The sequence below is a fragment of the Polistes dominula genome, unplaced genomic scaffold (genome assembly GCF_049000335.1).
Source record: "Polistes dominula isolate Pdom_NZ unplaced genomic scaffold, Pdom_raw_medaka contig_21, whole genome shotgun sequence".
NCBI classification, from domain to species: Eukaryota; Metazoa; Arthropoda; class Insecta; order Hymenoptera; family Vespidae; genus Polistes; species Polistes dominula.
In genome coordinates, this window is record NW_028301061.1 from 2,090,911 (window position 1) to 2,113,623 (window position 22,713).

The window sequence follows — 22,713 nt, forward strand, 5'->3', positions numbered from 1 at the left end:
TTTGAAAATCCCACCTACGAAGTAAAAAGAGAAAGAGAAAGATCAGAATAGAGACGTATATATATATGTATATATATATATGTATATGTATATATATATATAAGAGGGAAACGTTACTCTTGTTGAAAGAGAAGATGAATTTTCAGCGCAGCAAAACAATAGTGCGGATTATCGCGCTCGCGCGTTGAAACAAGAGGACACCCCACGTGATTAGTCTGACATTTGCACGGGCAGCGTGAGAAAGAGAGAGTGAGAGAGTGAGAGAATGAGAGACACTTTCTCTTCTCTCTTTCTATTCTATATTCATTCTCTTATGGTTGCACGGTTTTTCCTTTCCTATCCCAAGCTAGTTGGCTCGCATTCCAACATCCGAGTCTCATTTGACTGCGTGTCTGGTGGCCCGAGGGCAGCTTTCGCGGCAACCCCATGAGGCCCTTGAAATACTACCCCCTCTTTCTACACCCCTATCCTTCAGTATAACCACACCTACCTACCATTTTCTAGTACCATCATGAATCCTTTTTTTTCTCTTTTAGTTTTCATTTTTGTTTTATCTTTTGTCAACGTTATCATTGAATCACTGTTTTAGGTTATTTTGGCTTTTTTTTAATTATTATTTTATTTCTTTAAATTGTCTATAAGGTTCAATTATTAACGTTCAATTATTTTAAATATTAATTATCAATTATTATACCTTTTATTATTTTTTTTTAAATATGTTAAAAAACGCAATTTTATTATTTATTTAGTAAATTATAAGAACACCCAAAATAATACCATAATTAGAATTGTGTGAATACATTACATAATAATACTATTATTTAATATTAATTATTAATTATTTTAAATAAATAATACCATATATATTTCAAATAAATATACCATAATAAAATAGTACTATAATTACAAAATTACAACGTAATTAAAAAAGTAAGGTTATGCCGTATGTAAATTGAATTAATTGAATTGAAATACGGCAACCACCTATTGAAAATTTACAGTAACTAGAAACCTAGATAATCTCTAAATACTAAATCCTTAAATTAGCAATCAAAAATACAAATAATCCAAGTTAATTGAAAACTAACAATGTTTTACACTGAATTTTTATATATAAACATATAAAATGTAAATCTAAATATATATAAATTACGTGTCATGTTGTTTATTCGCAATGGACTCTTAAACTACTAAACCGATTTTAATCAAATTTTGCACACTGTGTGCAGTTTCATTCAACTTGAAAGATAGGATTATTTATATCTCAATTTATTGCGAATTATTTCAGTTTATTAACAAAGAGTCTAACAGATGACGGTATAAGGTAATTCGTTGACTTAAACAACGTGTGTATCAGATTGTATGTGAGCCACAGCGTGGCGGAGCACCCCTAGTTATTATATAATAAAAATATATATTGAAACATAATTAATATACTATACATATACATATGTGAATAAAATATAATAATAATATTAATAATTTGTTTATTTTTTGTTTACAGACGCGTGCGGATTGTCGGACGTTAACCACATCGAATCGTTACAAGAAAAATCTCAGTGCGCCTTAGAAGAATATTGTAGGACACATTATCCTAATCAACCAACTAGGTTCGGCAAATTGTTATTAAGATTACCATCATTGAGAACAGTATCCTCACAAGTTATCGAGCAATTGTTTTTTGTACGATTGGTTGGAAAAACACCTATTGAAACCCTAATCAGAGATATGTTGCTAAGTGGTAGCAGCTTCAATTGGCCTTACATGAACCCGATGTGACACTCTGTTTGGAGGCAGCTTGCTTCCGCATAATATCATCATCATAATCATCATAATCATCCTAATCGTCATCATTATTATCATCATTGTCGGCCATTTTACCTCGACACTTAACACGACAAAAAGAACAACACGATGGAAATCCTTCTCTGAAATTGTATATCATTTCAAAAATTGAAAATATTCGACGATTAATCTCAATAGGTTCAACCTAACCTAATCGTCAAATTTTTAATTAAAATTCAAATTTTTAAATGAAATGAAGAACAATAAATCAGAATGAAGAAAGAAGATAGAAGAAAGAAGAAACACGGTTATTTAAAATACTCTCTTTCTCAACACACACACATACATACACGTATATTAAAAACCAAAAACAGAGATTCTAAAAATAAATCGAATTAATAAAAAAGAAAGAGAAAGAGAGAGAGAGCGATATATATATATATATAAACGGATCAAATTGTAGCCTAAAGTGCTAACATAAGTGATACGTGTGTTAGTATGGTGTAATGCGTGTGTATTGAAAAAAAAAATAAAAATAAAAATCATAGAACAAAAGAGAGAGATAGAAATAATGAATTACATATATATATATATATATATACATGTATATGAAGAGTGAAGGGGATGATGGTAGGGGTAAAAGTGAGAAAGGAAAAAGAAAATGAGAGAGAGACAGAAAGAGAGAGAGAGAGAGAGACAAAAGAATGAGAATGAGAGTGAGAGAGTGAGAGAGAGAGAGAGAGAGAAAAAAAAGTGTATAAAAAAAATAAATATATGAGAATAATAATAATAATAATAATAAAAAAAAAAAATGGTGACGCGAGGAAATCATAAATTAGCATTTATAATCGTGTAACGGGCATAGTGTTAAGAAAGAGCATTTACGAACAGGGCCTCAGCTAGAGAAAAGATCTTTCCGCAGTCTTATCTCGAGGAATCGATCTTTTGCGTCGAGGTATATGCCTACTCGCCGTTAGGTCAAGTCATGCCAGAAACCTTAGTCATCCTTTGCCTTGACGTGTTCTACGAAATCTCTTTCTCTCTCTCTCTCTCTCACACACACACACTCTCTCTCTCTCTCTCTCTATCACTCTCTTTCTTTCTCTTTTTCTTTCTTTATTTTCTTTTTTTGGCTTTTTCTCTTTATTATATATATATATAGATAAATTATCTTGTTGGATTTAAATTTTGTTATTAGAAAAGTATAATCTTTCGAAAAGAAGAAAGAAACAACCCCCTACTTCCCTTATTTTGTATTGGGTTGTTTGAAAAGTAATTTCGTTTTTTATTTTTGACAAAATAAAATCATTAGTTTAGTTGCCAAATCGGCAAATAAAAACACGTTAGATCGGTGTGAGATTAAATTTATGGAATTTAATTATTTATGACCACTAAAAAAAAGCCTAAGTTTAATTTTGAAATGAAAATTGTCTTCATTTTCACACACACAAAAAACAAAACGAAATTACTTTCCGAACAAACCCAATATTTTAATTTTCGTTTTATTTGTAATTGGTTTGAGTTATTTTTTTTTTTTTTTTTTTATAAAAATTTTATCTTCATTTCGTTGCAACAATTATTAGAAAAGTATAATCTTTTGAAAAGAATTAAAAAAAAAAAACACCCCCATACACTTCCCCTTTTTTGTTTTTTTTATTTTTTATTTTATTGGTAATTGGTTTGTTTCTATTTTTTCTTCTTTTTTTTTTTTTTTTTATTTGATCTTTATTTCGTTACAAAATTATTAGAAAAATATAATCTTTCGAAAATCTGTTTCTCATGTTTTTATTTTTGTTCCTTTTTATTTATTTATTTTTTTTTTTTTTATTATTTGTTTTAAATTATCTTAACATTCGCGAACTTTATTTTGTAATAAATTTTATTGTAATTTTAAATTTTGTAAATTTTGAAATAAATTGATAATATAATGGATAAATCTAAAATGTTGTTAAATAATTATAATTTTTATGATTCGTTGATTAATTTAATTGTACGAGAATATTTCTAATATTTCTTTTTCTTCTTTGTTTTTTTTTTTTTTTTTTTAAATTGTCAGATTTGTTTTTAATTTCTTTCTCCTTCTATCTCTCTCTCTCTCTCTCTCTTTATGTTTGTTTTTTATTCGATTATATTTTAACGCCTACACGCAAAATCTTTCTTCTCTTTTCATTGTCTTAAATTTAATTTTTCTTCTTTTTCTTTTTTCTTTTTTTTTTTGTATTTCAAATTAATTTATTTTCATTTTAATCTCAATTGTAAAAAAAAAAAATACTCGTATTTTCTTGCTTTTATCAACCAATTATTATTAAACTCAAATAATTTGATATTATTCGTCAAATATTGTCCCGTTTTATTTAAAAAAACAAAAAAAAGGAAAAGAATAATCAAAACAGCCTTGTTTTTTTTTTTTAAAATAACAATCGTAATTCATTATTCATAAAAAAAAAAAACAATTGCGTAAAGAGTGTATAGTGGAATACAAAAAAAAGAGGAAAGAAAAGAATTAAAAAAAAAAAATTGTAATTTAAAATTAAAAAAAAAGAACAAACAAACAAACTGGTACTGCGTACCAATAGGATTTTCTGCGTATAAAAAAAAAAAAAAAAAAAACAAGAAAATTATTGTATACTTCGTACTAAATTAATATAATTAATATTTTGTTTTACTTTTTTTGTTTCCCCTTTTTATTATTATTATTATATTTTTGTTCTTTTGTAAATTGTTTATATTGCGAAAATTACAATGATATATATATACATACATACACATATATAATAAATTAAAATATAAATTTTAGTTTTGTTATTAACAAGCGTTGTTTAAACGCAAAAGATGCAATCATCGTAACGTGATGTAACTGCGACGTATATATATATATAGTAAATATAAAAATTTAATTATTAAAAAAAAAAAGGAAGAAATAAAATATTAGTAAAATAACTATCAACGACCTTCTACGATTTTTTTGCTTTTTTGTTTAATAATAATTAATTAATTAATTAACCCCTTAAGCAGCGCGCAGAAATCGGCCGTAATCGGTTTAGTGCGCTCGAAGTTAACTCGAACGGCGTATTTATTATTTTATATTTCTATGATTAATTACACTTAAATATAATAGAAAATTGAAAATAAAAATGTGAAAGCAAAAAGAAAAAGAATTGTGTTTTTTTTTCCGAAAAATATTTTTTCCGAAATAATAATTCAAAAAAAAAAAAGATTAAAAAGTCGACGTACGTGTAACATTGCAATATTCAGCTATTCTCTGCAATGTGAAACAAAATCCAAAATTAACATAAAAATATTCATTATTTCTATATTTTTAAAAATTTTTTTTTTCTCAAAACAATATTTAAAACTATGTTTTTATGCAAAAAAAAAAAAGAAATGATTTTTTTTGGGCCGTTTTGTTTTTAAAATCATTGCTGCTTAAGGGGTTGAAAAAAAAAACTCATACGTTGAAAAATTCTTTCTTTCGTTCTTCTTTCTTTTTATTTATAAAAAAAAAAAAAATAATAATAATAAAACATCACGCGAACATTAATAGGATGATTGTAAATATAATATTTCGAAAGATTTTACTTAAGTTAATAAATAAATAAATAAAATTAAATTAAATTAAATTAAATAAAAATAAAGTGAGATTATATGAAAAAAAAAAAAAAAGAAGAAGAAGAAATGTATGCGTATATGCGTGTGTGTGTGTGTGTGTGAGAGAGAGAGAAAAAGATAAAAACAAAAAGTAATAAGAAACAAATTAATTAATATAATTCTAATAAACAAACGCTTAATTGAATAAATTAATTCAATAAAAATTCATTGAATTAATATCTGATTTTTTTTTCTTGTTTTTATTTATTTATTAATTTTCTTTTTTTTTTTTTTTTTGAACTTAATCTCTCTCGTTGATATTTTTCAATTATTTAAAACATTTTAACAAACGTTTTGTAAATCGTAAAAAAGAAATCAGTGATTTCTTGTCTTTTTTTATTTTTTTTTTTATTTTTTTAATTAAATAAATAAACATATGTCATAATAAGATTCACCGTGAATTGTTTATGAACAAAAAAAAGAGAGAGAGAGAGAGTGATATTTAATTATTAAAAAAAAGAAAGAGAGATAGAATAAAGCGTCCAAGGTATCAAATAAAACACTGCAAGTTTTGCATGAGTGGGGGATGATAAGTGTTGGGAGGGGGGGGGGTTAAAATAAAAAAAAATATATTTTATCATTCGAAATAAAATTCGAAATCGTTTGTATTATCAAATCTTGCGTCTTTAATTAGCGATAAATCGTCGAAATATTTGTTATTATTATCAAAATCAACGGAATGATAAAAAAAAAATTAAAAAAAATTGTAAATGCCTGTACTCACATGAATGATACGTATGTGAATATATGTATGTATATGTGTGTATGTGTGTTGAAAGAAGTAACAAAATTAAAATAAGATAAACAAGAAAGAAGAAGAAGATAAAGAAAAAAGAAGATAAATAAATAAACGTTATATAAAATAATGTGATATATATATATATATATATATATATACATATATATATATATGTCAAAATCGAAAGAAGAAAAAGAAGAAGGAAAATAATAAAATAAAATAATAATAATAATAATAATAATAATAATAATAAAAAATAATAATAATAAATAAAAAAAAAAGATAAATAAATTGAAAAGTAGAAAGTCGGACACAATTTTTAGAAAGACGGTGCTTTTTTCTATTTTATAAATATTGTACAATATAAATAAAAATAATTAAAAAACCTCGAAATGGACAGAATAATAATAAATAAAAAAAAATTAATTAATTAATAATAATTAATATTAATAAATAAATAAATAAATAAATATAATATAGATATAAATATAAATATAAGAAAATGGAATGCGTTGTATAGGGTTGTCTAATGATAATTTAGATTAAAACAAAAAAAAAATTATTTGAATACTACTACGTTTTAAAAAAAAAGAATAATAATATTAATAATAATAATAATAATAATTATAATAATTGTAATAATAATTATAATTATAGTTGTAATAATAATATTAATAGTTACAATAATAATTATATTATAATATTATTAATGAAAATAATAATGATAATAATAATAAATGAAGAAATAGTCAATGTGGCAATTTGTCGAGCTCTAGTTAGTTAGTCGAGCACCTAAACAAGGGGGTTTTATGGGATTATTTGTAATAATTATTATGTGAAAAAAAACGTAAGATTAATTTACTGGAAAAAAAAAAACCACCAGACGACAACGAAAAATAAACTTGGAAAGAAAAAGACAAAAAAGAAGAAGAAGAAGAAGAAGAAGAAGGAGAGTATGAAGAATAGGGGATGAAAAATAGGGGATGAAAAAAATTCAATTATTATTTTTTTTTTGTCAACAAACCCGTGCTTCTGTCTCGAGAAAAAACTCGACACTTTTGCATATTAAAAAAAAAAAAAAAAAAAAATTATTGTACAATAGGAAAACAGTTCTCGTCCATTTGATTTCTTATTTTTATTTTTTTTTATTTTTTTTTTTTATTTTTTACACACACACACACACACACACAGACACACGGAGAGAGACTCATACACACGCATATTATAATAATAATAATAATAATTATTATTTTTTTTTTCGAGTACTTAAATATAATTTATATGCAATTAAGTAATAAATAATATCTAAATATTAGTAAATATAATAAAATTATAAAAGTAATATTAATAATATTATAATAATGTATAATAATAGTAATAATAATAATCAATGGACGAGAACTGCAATCCCTAAAAATAAAATTAATAAAAATTGGGATCTCTGGCAGGGGTGGTGGCGTAGCAAAATTCGACCTATCTACTCTAATTTTCAATTTAGCCACCAGATAGCGTATTCAAGTGCTAGATATCCCAATACCAAATATTTGATGATATTACACGTTGAGCATCCACGTGAATTTTAAGAAAAATTCTTGTCAGGCCACAGACATTACTTTGTATTAAAAAAATAGTTGAGTGTCAGTCACATGTGACCGACACGGCCTAAATGTAAAGTTTAGTGTCAGTCATCGATGCTTGACGTGGCGCTCAAAATATTATTTTTTTTTCTCGAGACACATACGCCAAAAGAAAACACGCGATAAACGCTTTGCTCGCTCGCTAATATAAAACTGAAAAATAAAAATAAGAAATAATAATAATAATAATAATAATAATAATAATAATAATAATAAAAAATAATATGTATTATAATAATTATATCTTACGTAAGCGCAAATGATCTTGATTGCCGTCTGGGTTGCATGAACGAACGAAGTTAAATAAAAGAGAGAGAGAAGAAGAAAAAACAACGTGAGTGTGTGTGTGTGTTTGTTGTATGTGTGTGTGTGTGTGAGAGAAATGAAGAGAGAGATATATATATAAATACATATTATTTACATGCATACAACATACAACATACAAATGCAAAAAATAATACACACATTCACATTCTATACATAAAATTTAAGTTTTAATGTATAAAGATGCGAAATGAAATTTTTGTATAAAAAAAAAAACGTGTACATACTTAATATATATATATATATAGATATATATATAAAAAAAAAAAATAATGAAAAAAAAACAGTAAAACAAAACAAAGTAAAAATATCTATATATATATACATATAATTTAACGAAATCGTATAAAGAATTATATATATATATATATATATACATACACATAAACATATTATATATCGAAAAGATTTGTCATCGTCAATGAAGAATTAAAAATAGGAATTTTAAATAAATACTTACATATACATGCATGAGTATAATAATATAAATTCAAGATGGTGGGGGATCAGAATTAAATATGATTATTTCGTTCTTACTTTGAGTGAGGTTAATTATTGTTTCACTTTTTTTTTTTTTTTAACTGGGTAAGTATAGTTGAAAATAAAAATGCAAATATTGAAATAAATAAAGTCAAACAAATCATAATTAAATAATTGGAATAATAATTATTTGAAAAGAAAAAAAAGAAAATATTTTTGCATTAATTACGTAAAACACATCACCTGAGTACTTATTTAAATTCAAGATGGTGGCACTCGAAGAAAAAATTGATTTTTTTCTTTTTTTTCAATTAACATTTCGAGATATCAATTCTTACTTCATCATACTGGTAAGTATCGATACAAATTATAATAAAAATAATAAAAAAAAAAAGCAAAAAAAAAATACAAGAGAATCAATTAAATATACCTATAACCTCAAATGCATGCATAAATATAAATTCAAAATGGTGACAAACACACACACACACTTTCACAAAAATACAATTTTATTTTCAAACTTCCTTCTCATATTATTTTCTTTCTCCAAATCGGTAAGTAATTTTTTTTAAATTAAAATAATAACAATAATTGAGTAAAATAAAAAACAGAAAAAGTAAAATAAAACACAGAAGAATGAAATAAAACGTGTAAGTATTAAATCGAATGTTAAAAGAGTCCTAGTGTAAGTTAAAAGAAGAAAAAGAAAAAAATAAATAAAACGATCGGTCTCCTTTAGAGAATAAAGAAGAGGAAGAAGGAGGGGGAAAGAGGAGAAAACCACGTGGTGGTTATGATGATGAACGGGGGAGGGGGGGAAAAGAAGGTAACTTGAAAGGAGTAACTTTACGAGGGGTTGCACACCGGGGTCGCGATCGCAGACAGTGAGATGCACATCCATCTATCCATCCATCCATCCATCCATCCATCCATCTATCCATTGCCATCACGTCGGACCAGAAATCACTGTTGGAGAGTTCCTCAGCGTCAAGGAAAATTCGCTCGGCAATTGTTTATATTGAAATACGTTCGTGCAGGAATGTTCTTTCACGTTGTGTTTTCTTTATTTCTCAAATAAGAAAATAAAATCAAATAAAAATACAGAAAGAGAAAAAGAGAAAGGGAACAAAAAGAAAGAAAAAAAATCAAAGTATTTGAAACCAAAAAAAAAAATAAAAAAAGATGGCGGAGTGGTGTCTTAAAACGTTGGAGGGGGTCTTTTCATTTCCAATATGGCGAATGGCTTATGAGACTGGTGGTGGTACAGATGGTGGTGGTGTTGGTGGTTTGAGATGAAAAATAAAAAAAGAATGTGATAGAGAGAGAAAGAGGAAGAAGGAGATCGGTGACCTTGACTCCAAATGAAATTGCTTTGGGCGATTCCCTTTGATTTACCGACACTATCCCCCCTGCCCTATTCCTGTTCTCTATTTAAACCAAAAGGTACTCGCGATCGATATTGGACTGATCGTTGTTAACCATTATCACCAATCCTCTTTCTCCATTCGTATATGGATTCCTGTTATAAATCTACATCAGAGAGAAAGAGAAAGAAAGGGAGAGAGAGAGAGGAAAAGTGAAATCATATATATTTTTTTTTAATATCAAATAAAGTATCAAAGTGTTATCAATCTTTTCTTCTGTTTATTTGTAAGAAAAATATAATTGAAAGGTTTTTTTTAGAAATGAAATTAAAATTACTATAATATTGGGTTGGCAACTAAGTCGTTGATGATTTTAAAAAGCCATCTATCGACAAAATCCACAATCACTTAGTTGCTAACCCAATAGTAGAGTTCGAAAGTGACACACAAAGGGGTTGTTAAATAATTGTTTTCTTTATTCATTACTATTCATTGCTATTTGTTTTTAAATTATTAAAATATTGGGTTAGCAAGAAAGTAATTTTGGCTTGCACCAATAGATAGCGTTATGTTTGTTTCATTATTCTTTTGTTAATGCTAGAATCTTTTTCTTTTGAGATTTGATAGTTGACACTTTTAAGTTGCTATAGAAACAAGTTCCGTGTAATTTTATTTTATGGAGGGTAGAGGTAAGAAGTAACATTTCTGCATATGAAAAGTGTCCGTCGAAATGCATTCAATTAGAGTGGCGCCACAGTAGCTTCAGGGTAAATTTTAAAGGAAGCGCCAAATATTATTAGAGTAGGATTGAAAAATAAACAAGGAACACAAATTTCACAAGACATATTTTACCCATAACTGTTTTGTTATTCACATACTTTTTCATAAAATTACATGATAAAAAATCAATAAACGTACTATTCACAGTTCACGAAATAAAATCACTCTAGCTACCACGTTTTCTCATAATAATTTTTTAAGGTTATATTTACTACATTATTACATAACTCGGCATACTTCAATTCGTTTACAATTGATACATTCATACCATACCTTCTGTCTACACCAGCGCCATTCTGGAAGGTTTTTGAACTATTATTTATAGAAAACGTTGGACACTTTTTCACATTTTCTCCTATAATTAAATGCCATAATAAATAACATTTCTTCCCCATTCTTATTATTATAATACTTTAATATTAAATAATTTAATAAATTATACTATTAGGTTAGGTAACAAAGTATACTCTAAAATCTATGCAGAATAAAAAAACAAAATCAAACGATAAGAACAATTATGCAATAAACTGAAATAACTGACAATACAACGCAACAAATAAATTGTTATTATTATAATAATCGTTGCAACAATTACCAATGCATTAACTGTGAAATATATATGAGAATACTTTCGTGATCAATTTTTAAAGTTAAAGATCACGAATTATTTTTCAACGTCTTCCTGTATTCACATATATATATATATGTGTGTGTGTAAGTTGAGGAGGGTAACTTTCACAATTTCCTACTCTCTAACTATTTCTTTCTCTTTCTATTCGGGTGCATACATAAATCGGGGATAAATCACTGTACCTATCGGGGACGGAACGAAAAACCTTTTTCTCAATGTGCGTCGCGAGCATCCATGGAAAAAAAAAAAACCCCCCCCAAAAAAAAAGAAAGCAAAAGCCAAAGCTAAAAAAGAAGAAGAAAACAAAAAAACAAAAAGATTAAAAAAAAAGAAAAAAAAAAGAAAAACGGTGGCTGGTATGAGCCTTAAAAAGGATCACCGGTAGTCGTCACCCGTGTGTTCGATGCTGGATGCTTAGAATTTCGATAAATCTTGAACGTTGGCACGTAAAGGGATCCGAGTAGGATGAGAAAAGGGAAGGAGAAGAGAAAAAGGGTGGGGGGAGTTCTTGAGTGAGACTAACGGAGGTAAAAAAAAAAAATTTTTAAAAAAAGAAAGAGAACAGGATAGATAGACAGATAGATAGATAAAGATAAAAGATAAAAGATATAAAGAGAGATAAGAAAAAAAAGGGCGTTTTTTTCTGTCCTTTTCATTCTATGGATCGTAGTCGTCGTACAACACCACACATCGGTTTTTTGGCTTTTATCCAAAATCGTCCTTCTTTTCTCAGTGCCGTAAACAAAGCGCACTTAAGAGACCACGTTGACAGCCATGACGACAACGAAGAAGACAACCAACTACTTTCTGCGTGCTTCTCATTCAAAGATACTTTTAAGATATATGTATAGATATATGTATATATTATACAGTGAGATAGATAGATAGATAGATAATGTTAGTATGGAATGAGTTTTAAACGATTGTTATATAAGTGCATACTGGTTCAATTGATATTAATCTTTTCTTTAAAACATGCAATATATATACATGCATACATATATTTATAGTAGGATGGTTTGGTCATGCATTGATGTGATTTTGTTATAAAATGTTGATTTATAATATTATTTTAAATTATTTAGTAAATAGTAAAGTAGTTTTTACTTTATATTTTTATATAATATAAAATAAATATACTTTTGATTTTATATAATTATATAAACTATATAAATTTATAATTAAATTTATAATTAAAAAAACTATATACTTAAATTATATATTATTATAATAATTATATTAAAAAAACCAATATTATACAAAAAATAATATTTATAAGTATTTTTACTTAATATTTTCTATAAGGTAAATTTACTTTTGGTTTTATGGTTTTATATAATTATATATATATATATTAAATTATATAAATTTATAATTAAAGTTATAATTAAAAAATTATATAATTTAATTATATAATTTTAATAATTATATATATGTGTTTTATTCAACACATAAAATAATCCCACAATTATAATGAAATAAATAAAATAATAATACTCGAATAAATATAAAAAACACGGTTAGTTTGCTATACGAAAAAATCTGAAAAAAATATACGACGTGAATATAGCCAATTAATGAATTGTAATACACCGCCACCTATTGAAATCATATCGTACCTAAAGACTTAGATATAACCTTTAAATTGTCCACAAAAAGATCAATTTTGAACAATTCATTGAATTATTTATTTAAAGTTATATTTGATTAAAATATAATATCTGTTTTGTTTCTTTAATTCTTTATTTCATTCATTTTATTTTTTTTATCTATAAATTACTCGTATCGATTAATCATTTCAATCGAAATTTTTAATTATCAGCTTATCTTGCAAGACGTGATAAATATGAACATTCTTGTTTGTTTCGATTAATATTTTTTTTCAATGAATCTTTCAAAATAATATATACACCTGTCTTTATTTCATTCTTGATCTACGTTTCTGGTTTTTTCTTTTTCTTTTTTTTTTTTTTTTGGAATCAATCGATTTATCGATTCAATTGAAATTAATTAAAGACGAACATTTCGTATTAAATCAAACATAAATATTTTACAAGTGTCTTTGTTTCATTCATTATCATTTCAATAATATTATTATTTAAACGATAATAATGAATCAATCATTGAAATTAATATACTGTATTAAATCTGTCTCTTTGTTCTTCCTCATCCTCCTCCTCCTCCTCCTCCTCCTCATCATCATCCTCATCTTATTCTTCTTGTTCATGTTCTTCTTATAGGAATGAATTTCTAGGTATCGTAATCGAGATTTGGAGCAGGTCCAGTTCGGTAGAACGAAGTATATTACACTTGGGTGTCTCTTCGTTTAACTATATATTCCATTTTATCGTATCCCTTTTCCCAAAGAAGAACAAGAATAAGAAGAAGAAGAAGAAGAAGAATAAGAAGCAGAAGAAGAAGAAGAAGTGAAGAAGAAGATACGGTCACCCCCAGTTTGGTGGTAACGATAACCTCGCCGTCTGACCTTATTATATCTCGGTCCTTTGCACACAAGACTACTACTCTACTCAAACTCTAGTATACTCTCTCCACTTCGTCTCGTTTATACAGATAATAATTTTCAACTTTAACGCTCACGTTATACCTCTCTCTGTCTCTCTCGTGTATCGTTCGTTCAACACATCCAAAGATTAAAAAGAAAAATTTGAGATAGAAACTAAGAGTGGGGAAAAAGGGTAGGGGGAAAGGGTAAGGGAATGGATGAGAAAGGGGAGAGAAGGGAAGGAAATGATGTACATGAGGTATAACTACATACTTTTATTGTATTTTATTTTAATTCATTTTGTTTGCATTTATTTGAATCCATTCAAGATTCACTTGCACACCGTTTGTGCAATCATACTGAACTAATATTAGATATTTGGAGTAAAGTATCCGATAAAAGATAAGACTGTCTTTATTTTTATTTATCTATTTTATTTTATTCTATTTTATTTTATTTTATTTTATTTTATTTTATTTTACTTTACTTTAATTCATTTTGTTTTGGTTTATTTGAAACCATTCGAGGTTCACTTGCACATCATGTATACAATCATACTGGTTGTGAGCTATTATTAGTTATTTGGAGTAAAGTATTCGTCGAAATAAGACTTTTGTTATTTTTATTTATCTATTTTACTTTATTTTATTTTATTTTAATTTATTTAACTTTACTTGATTTCATTTTGTTTGAAATTATTTGAACCCATTTGAGATTCATATGCACACCGTTTGTGCAATCATACTGACTGAGCTATTATCAATTATTTGGAGTAAAGTATTCGTCCAAATAATACTTTCATTTTTTTTATTTATCTATTTAACTTTATTTTATTTTATTTTTCTTTATTTTACTTTAATTCATTTTGTATTAATTTATTTGAACCCATTTAAGATTCACTTGCACACTGTATGTCCAATCATACTCACTGAACTATTATCAGTTATTTAGAGTAAAGTATTAGAGATAAGAGTTTTTTCTTTTGTATAAATATTATCTTTAAATTATATTTAAAAAAAAGTTTACTATTATAACATTGACAATATATTAAAAAAAGAAATGGTTCTTAGAAACCGTGTTCATAGAGACGACCGTGTTCACGAGAAAAGTCGTGATTTAGAATGGATTAATTTATTTTCATTTATTTTACTTCAATTTATATCTTTGATAATAAAAGAAAAAGAGAGAAAGAGAGAGACAGAGAGAGAGAGAAAGAGAGATAAGGAAGTTTCCTGGAATCTCTCTCTAATATAGTGTTATAGTATTATACTTAAATAGTGTTAGTTTATTATACTTAAATGATTATTCCTGAACGAGGCCACGAGTCAATGAATTTCCCCATTAGATGAATGAATTACCCCTTCTATTACTTTCTTTTGACCATTCTTGATTTTTCTGATCGGTCCATCTTAGAAAATGTAGTCCATTGATATTACGTTTGTATTAAATAGATACTTAATACTACTTAATTATACTATTTTTTTTATATGTACAGAATCATAGAAATATATTGAAACAAAAAATTATATTACAATTTAATCATTTCTATTTGTTTTTATTTATTTTTTTTTTGTATATAACGATTTATATTTTCAACTTTTATATAGATATATATATATATATATAAAATAAATATTATTATTTAAAATAAAAATATAATTATTAAAATATTATTATTAATTTGTAATAATTAATTTTTAATTATAATATATTGGGATCTGTAGCACTTGAATACGCTATCTGATGGCTAAATTCAAAATTAGAATAGATAGGTCGAATTGCTACGCCACGTTAAATCATTAGCACTTGAATACGCTATCTGGTGGCTAAATTCAAAATTAGAGTAGATAGGTCGAATTGCTACGCCCCACGCCCCTGCCAGAGATCCAAATACAATAATTAATTAAATATTAAAGTGTTAATATTATTATTTATTTAGTATATGTATTTTTATATTTTTAACAAGATATATAATACAATAATTAGTTATACTATATAATAAAATAAATATTAGTTATGCTATATATATAATACAATAATTAATTATACTATATATATATATATATATATTACTTTAACAGTATACTTTAACTATGTATAAAATATATACATAGTATAACTAATTATTGAATTATATTTCAATCAATTTACATCTACAGTGTTACATGCAGTAAAGTTTATTTAATAATAAACATAATTTAATTTTTGAATATTTCTAAATTTGTTGCAACACCGTATTATGAAAAAAACTGAATTCTAATAATTTATAAATTTATATTTATTTATTTATTATAAATTTAAACCAACTATCCTACACCAAATACTCAAAATATAATTTAATAAACATCTAATTGAAATTAAAACACATTCCTATATATTATTTTATATTAATAAAAAATTTCAAGAAAAAAAAAACCATGTTTTAATACAAATATATTTCATAAAAATTGTTTATAAATTTTTCTATAAATTTTATAAATAAAATATGTTCAATGAATGTCGTTTTTTATCTTGAGCCTTACAACATCGATTAAAATTTGAAGATAAGAGACTAATGTAACAAGATGTAAACAAATCAAAAGAAACTCATTTATATTATATTGTAAAGGAAAAAAAAAAATAATAAAATTTCAAGATAAGAGGAAATGGGGGGAAAGAGGAAAAATGTCGATTTACAGGAACGTGTTTTTATCGTTTGCTTGGTTGAATGCATGCATGCGCAGCACATTCTCGAAGCCGACGGGCATCGTATGACCCAGTATTGCATCACGTAACATCAAGTAAACAGGCGTCTTTAAAAAAAAAAAAAAAAAAAAAAAAACTATCAAATCTAATCTCTTTCGAATGATAAGGGATTCCTAAAAACAGTATTAAATATAATAATTACCGTAATAATTACCAATGTGAATAAAAAACATCAAATGCTTTTCATGCGTGCGTTTATCGAATAAAACCGAAAAAAAAGAAAAAACATTTTCTACAATTTAACGAAAAAAAAAAAAAATAAATAAAAATAAAAATGTATTGTGTAGAAAAATGTTTGAAGTAAAAAAAAAAAAACTTACGATATAAAACCCCTTATCAAATTTTAATTAAAAAAAAAAAAAAAAAAAAACAACAACCCGCGCGCACATGGAAAGTTTTCAGTTTCTTTTGATTACGATTAATAAAAATATCTCTCGTTCAATTCTTTTTTTAAATTTTTTTTCCTCCTTCTTATTCTTTTTGATTTATTAAAATTATATCTATCCAAAAGAAAAAGAAAAAAAAAAAGAAAAGTAATTAATATGATGAATCATGAAATATTTGTGCGTTACGATGATACGAAATTTAAAATAAGAATAATTTTATGTAGAAATATTTTAATATAAATCATTTCTTATTTCAATTTTTATTTTTGAAGATTATAACCTTACTCGATTGATTCTTTTTAACGTATTGAACAAAATTGTTTAATATAATAAAAAAAATATATATATATATATAAGATTATATATTTTAAATAAAAAAAATAATAATAATAAATTATTCATAATTTGAACAATTAATATAATTGAATTACTTTTGAACTTTTGCAAACATGATGGCAATTTGTATATTCCATTTTAAGAAATGAAAAACCCTTACCTACCCCCTAGTGACGAAAAATTGAACTAATGTTTCGATTGAACGATCAGAATTTTTCGATAGATCTAATATATATTGATTATTATAATAAATCAAATAAATGAATAAGTTATAAAAATATACGATAAAATTAATTGCAATGGAGAGTTATAATGACACAATAACCGATAAGTATAGTCCGATTCGTAAGGATCAAAGAGAATAAACCGGAAAAGCTAAGACCCGTGCCTTCCGTTCCTTGATGGAGTAATATGCGTTAGTTATGTTTCAATTGCTCGTTTTTAAAACCCACGCACAAATTATACGCATCTTCGTCTATACATACATACATACCGATGTAAAAACTCATTAATTAATTAATTCATGCTAATGTCAAACATATTATTGATTATGGTAGTATTGTAACATAAATATATAGAATATTATACTCTTTAAAATATATTCGAACATATTTTTGATTTAAAATAATCAAAATTACTTAAAATTATATATTTATTATGAATATGACTTTGAAAGAATATTTTAAATCGAAAACATAAGATAAATCTCTTTTGTAACAATTGAATCAAGTAGTACGTTTAATTTGCAGCTATATTCGTGTCGTAAAGAAAAAAATCAGCGCGCCATATTTATTTTCTTATACGTGACAAATAATATTTGCGAGGAAAGATTGAAGAAGCATTTAAGTATTTTATATTTATCTCATTATTATGAAAGAATATTTTAGATCAAAAATGTGAGATAAATCTTTTTGTGTAACAATTGAATCAAGTAGTCGGTACAATTTGCAGCTATATTCGTGTCGTAAAGAAAAAAATCAGCGCGCCATATTGATATAATAAGATTGAAGAAGTATTTAAGTATTTTATATTTATCTCATTCGGTGTCAGTAAAAAAGTTACCACCACTTCCACCATCATCAACAACGAAAGAACAGAAAATAACTTTTTTTCTCTTTTTAATACTTCTATGTCGATGATGCGTAAACGAGAGGCGGAGCCAATTCCTTGGAAGAGGTTATAAGGTCACCACCAATCACAGCTCGATGATAAAAGATCTCTTACACTACTTTATTCATCATCATCTTCTTCTTCTTCTTCTTTGATGTATATATATACTTCAAATATTTATTAGTATTAACCATTTACATTTACATATATATGTGAGATTTTACACGTGACCAGTTTTTCATATTTTCTGTTTAATATAATCGAGAAATAAATCTATAAAAAATTAAATTATTAAGTTAATTAATAATTATATTTATATTATTATTGAAAAGAAACATTTTTATATTAACTTTTTGCAAACAAAAAAAAATATATGAAACAAAAATTAACTGTATATATATATATATATATAGTTTTTTTGGTACTGTATACAGTACTGTACAAAATATACAGTATATATTTTGTAATGTATATAAAATATATACATATATACTTTCTTGTTTTGTATTTTACGAAAATGTTTTTTTTTTTACTGTATAATACAGTACTGTGCAATATACAGTATATATATACATATATATATATATTTTTTTCTTTTTTGTATTTCTTTTTAAATTTATATTAATTAATTAGTGTTTTTTTTTTGTATTTATTTGTATAAATGTAAAATAATGTACTGAAAAGAAATTATTTTGAAATATGCAGTACTCGTTCGTGCGTACAGGTCGAAAGCGATGAAAAATGATATCCCGATTGGAAAATAGCCAAAATGGCAATAAGCTTTTAAAAAAAAAAAAAAGAAAATCATTCGTATCTGGAAAGTGGTGAACGATTTATCACCGGAATCAATCCAATCGCATCTTCGGAAAGTCAAGCGCTATTATGCAGGATGTCACGGCTCGTATAATTTCACGATTTATACGTGTCGTGCGTGAGTCGTTCTAAGATTTCGTAAAATGTACGAATACGGTTAAAACTTTCTCTTTTAAGTTTCTCCTATATTTTTCTTCGAAAAAATAAAAGAATAAAATAAAACAAAAATATATATATATATATATATCAATCAAATAAAAAAGTCAATGTGTATTCGATTACCTTTTATACAGCAATCCCAAATTCTTTGCCAGTTCGTCGCTAAGTTTTTCCTTTTTTTTTTTAAACACTGAAACGAATAAAATCATATAAAATTTATAATTTGCACTTTTGTTTATATAAATAATATAATTGTTTAATAATATTTTATCATTTTTGTAAATAGCAACGTTAATTACAGTATTTCAATTTGAAATTTTCATTTCGAATTTTGATACATCTCGCGCCACCTGTTGAATTATCTTCTAATGTGAAGTGGCGCCACAGGTGTTGATAAAAAAGGAACCTACTAGAGATACAATAACTTTCTCAAAATATAATTGGATAAAGTGTACAGACATTTTAAAAAGTTAACTTATTAACTCAAATAAATAATATTTAATATTTAAATATAAATTTTATAAACTAAATTGCAAATATATATTGATTTTATCATGCACAGTACATTTATATGAATAAAGTACTTACACTTATCGATAGATGGTGCTCGAAGTATGATTAATAGTTTAAAATTCAAATAATTTATTGAATATTAAAATTAATTAATTTACATATTATCTTGCTCTAAATTTTTTTTTTAATTAAAAATTATATTTAAATTTCGCATAAAAAATATTGAAAAATAATAACTCATTAAAAAAGTAACAACACTGTAAAAACAATAATGGTAACATTAGAAAGAGATAATTTAAAAAAAAAAAAAAAAAAAATGTTTAACATTTATTTACACATTGATATGATACGAAAGACGAAAGATTAATTAGAAATCAATTTATCCGATTAATCAGATTTCAAATAGGAAGATAAGAATTCAATTGTGATATATATCTATATGATATACTGTATTCGTATAATAGGATTTCTTATTTTTTTTTTTTTTGCTTATACAACACTTGGATAAGATATATCGAAGATAAAACAATGATTTAAATACACGTATATACTTACAATACACGCCATGTTTCTTTTTTTTTTGTTTTATATCTATATATATATATATATATATATATATCAATTTACGAAAGCGAGTGCAAACGATTTTTTTGCAATTTTGTTATTGTTATTGTTTCGTTTCATTTAATCTAAATCTAAAAACAGTTTTAAACAATTGTTCGTTGAACTTGACAACACACAACTACTACCCTCATTTGTTAAATTGTTTTTTTTTTTTTTTTTTTTTTTTAAATATTGTCTAAACAAGATGTTTTTTTATTTTCGTAATATTTGGAACCCTACTTCAATAGTGGACAACATCATGAACAACAAAAATGTTAAATGTTGTTTCATATATATATATATGAATTATTTTCATCATTTTTGTGTCTTCTGTAAATTGTTCACTTATATAATGTATATTCTATATATATATATATGCATTATTGAAAACCTTCTGTATACAAAATCTAAACTTGCATTTACAGTTAGATAATCTCAACAAGAAAATTATAATAAAAAGTATATCATCATCTAAGAATACACACTGTATACAAAGTACTAGAAAAATTACTTTTACAGTTTTTTTCTTTTTTTTTTTTTTAATACGCAAATATACGATTCTCATTTATCACACTCGTATTTTCTGAAAAATGAACAAAAGGAAATCAAAACTCGATCTTGTTGCATCTATTTATGAAAAGAAAAAAAAAATTAAAATAAAATGATATAAATCTTTGGTTAATATTACAAACAAAAATTAAATTTGTCGATTTGTATCCCTAAATTGATCTAATTCACGATACAATTATAATATTTACATCGTTGAAACGTGTGTTTTCTGTAATTTTATATATATATATTTTTTTTTTTTTTCATAGAATGCTGATCATCTTAAAAACAATTCTACGAGATATGATTCGTTGCATACCAAACAAACAAATAAACAAAATAAAAATTATAAATACTAAATCACATATACATACGTAGACGTATACTTTAAAAATTACTGTATAATTATTTTCTATATCCTCAATAATTATTACGGGCAGATTTTATTACAGCAACATCGAATATTATTATTTGTTTTCTTTTTTTTTTTTTGTTCTTTTTTGGTTGTTCTTTCTCCTTTTCTTTTTTTTCTCATTGCAATGAACTTTTTGAAACGCGCAGTCACAAACATTTGAAAAACACAACTGCACCACTACCGTACACGTTATTTTTATAAAAAAAAAACACACATTTATGCAAAGTATTATATTAATAAATAAAGGGAGACGAGAGAATATATCTAAATATAAATTTTTATGGATAAGGGATGTTTTCTTTTTCTTTTCACTTCTTTTCTCTTCCACATTTCTTTGTAACATTTTTTTTTTTTTTTTTTTTTTTAATTGTTTTTGTTTCGTATATTTAGTCTCAACCATTTCCTTTTTAAAGAACAAAATGAAAATTATTTTTCAAAACAACATCGTACGATTTTCTTTTTTATCTTTAAAAAAAAAAAAAAAAACGTTTAATTAAATGTAACCTTGCACATTTTAAAATAATTTTCTCATTATCTTACACATTACAGTAATACTAATAATAATAGTAGTAGTAGTAGTAGTAGTAGTAGTAATACAAGCGAAATGCAACTACCAAAAAAAAAAATAAAAATAAAGGAAAAAAAAACACAATACTCGAATCTATCGGGTAATTTATTTTCATCATTTTTAAAAATAAATTCTCCCTGATGAAATGTGCAAGTAATTTTTTTTAAAACATGAAAAGCACATTTTCTATTTTTTTTTTTCTATTTTTATTTTTATCTTTTTTTTTTTACTGAATCGAATAATGGCAGTGAAAAAATGTATATAATATATACCATATGTGTACACACACATATATATATATATATATAAACTAAATACATATATGTAAATAATATGTTATACATATATATATATTCAAGAATACTTTTGAATGTTTAAGAAAATTATTATTTTTAATTCAACAAAATATTTCATTTTATTTACTCGACCAATGATCATTCAAACATAATATTTATATTTAAATATATTACTTTCTTTTTAAATTTATATATATAGATATATAGATATACACATATATATATATATATATATATATATATATATATATATATATATATGTATGTATAAATAAAAGTAAAATATGGTGTATAAATTTGTAAAAATTGATCGTCACACCAGATAAATG

At 24.9% G+C, this 22,713-nt stretch overlaps 1 protein-coding gene across 1 annotated transcript in view; it reads left to right on the forward strand.

Annotated features, from left to right (window-relative positions):
* Positions 1 to 8,824, forward strand: part of svp (COUP transcription factor 2) — a 155,415-nt gene extending 146,591 nt beyond the window's left edge. Inside the window, 1 exon segment of the mRNA XM_089176107.1 lies at positions 1,505 to 8,824. Coding sequence (XP_089032233.1) covers positions 1,505 to 1,779 — 275 coding nt within the window. The 3' untranslated portion in view covers positions 1,780 to 8,824.
* The last annotated feature ends 13,889 nt before the right edge of the window (positions 8,825 to 22,713 follow it).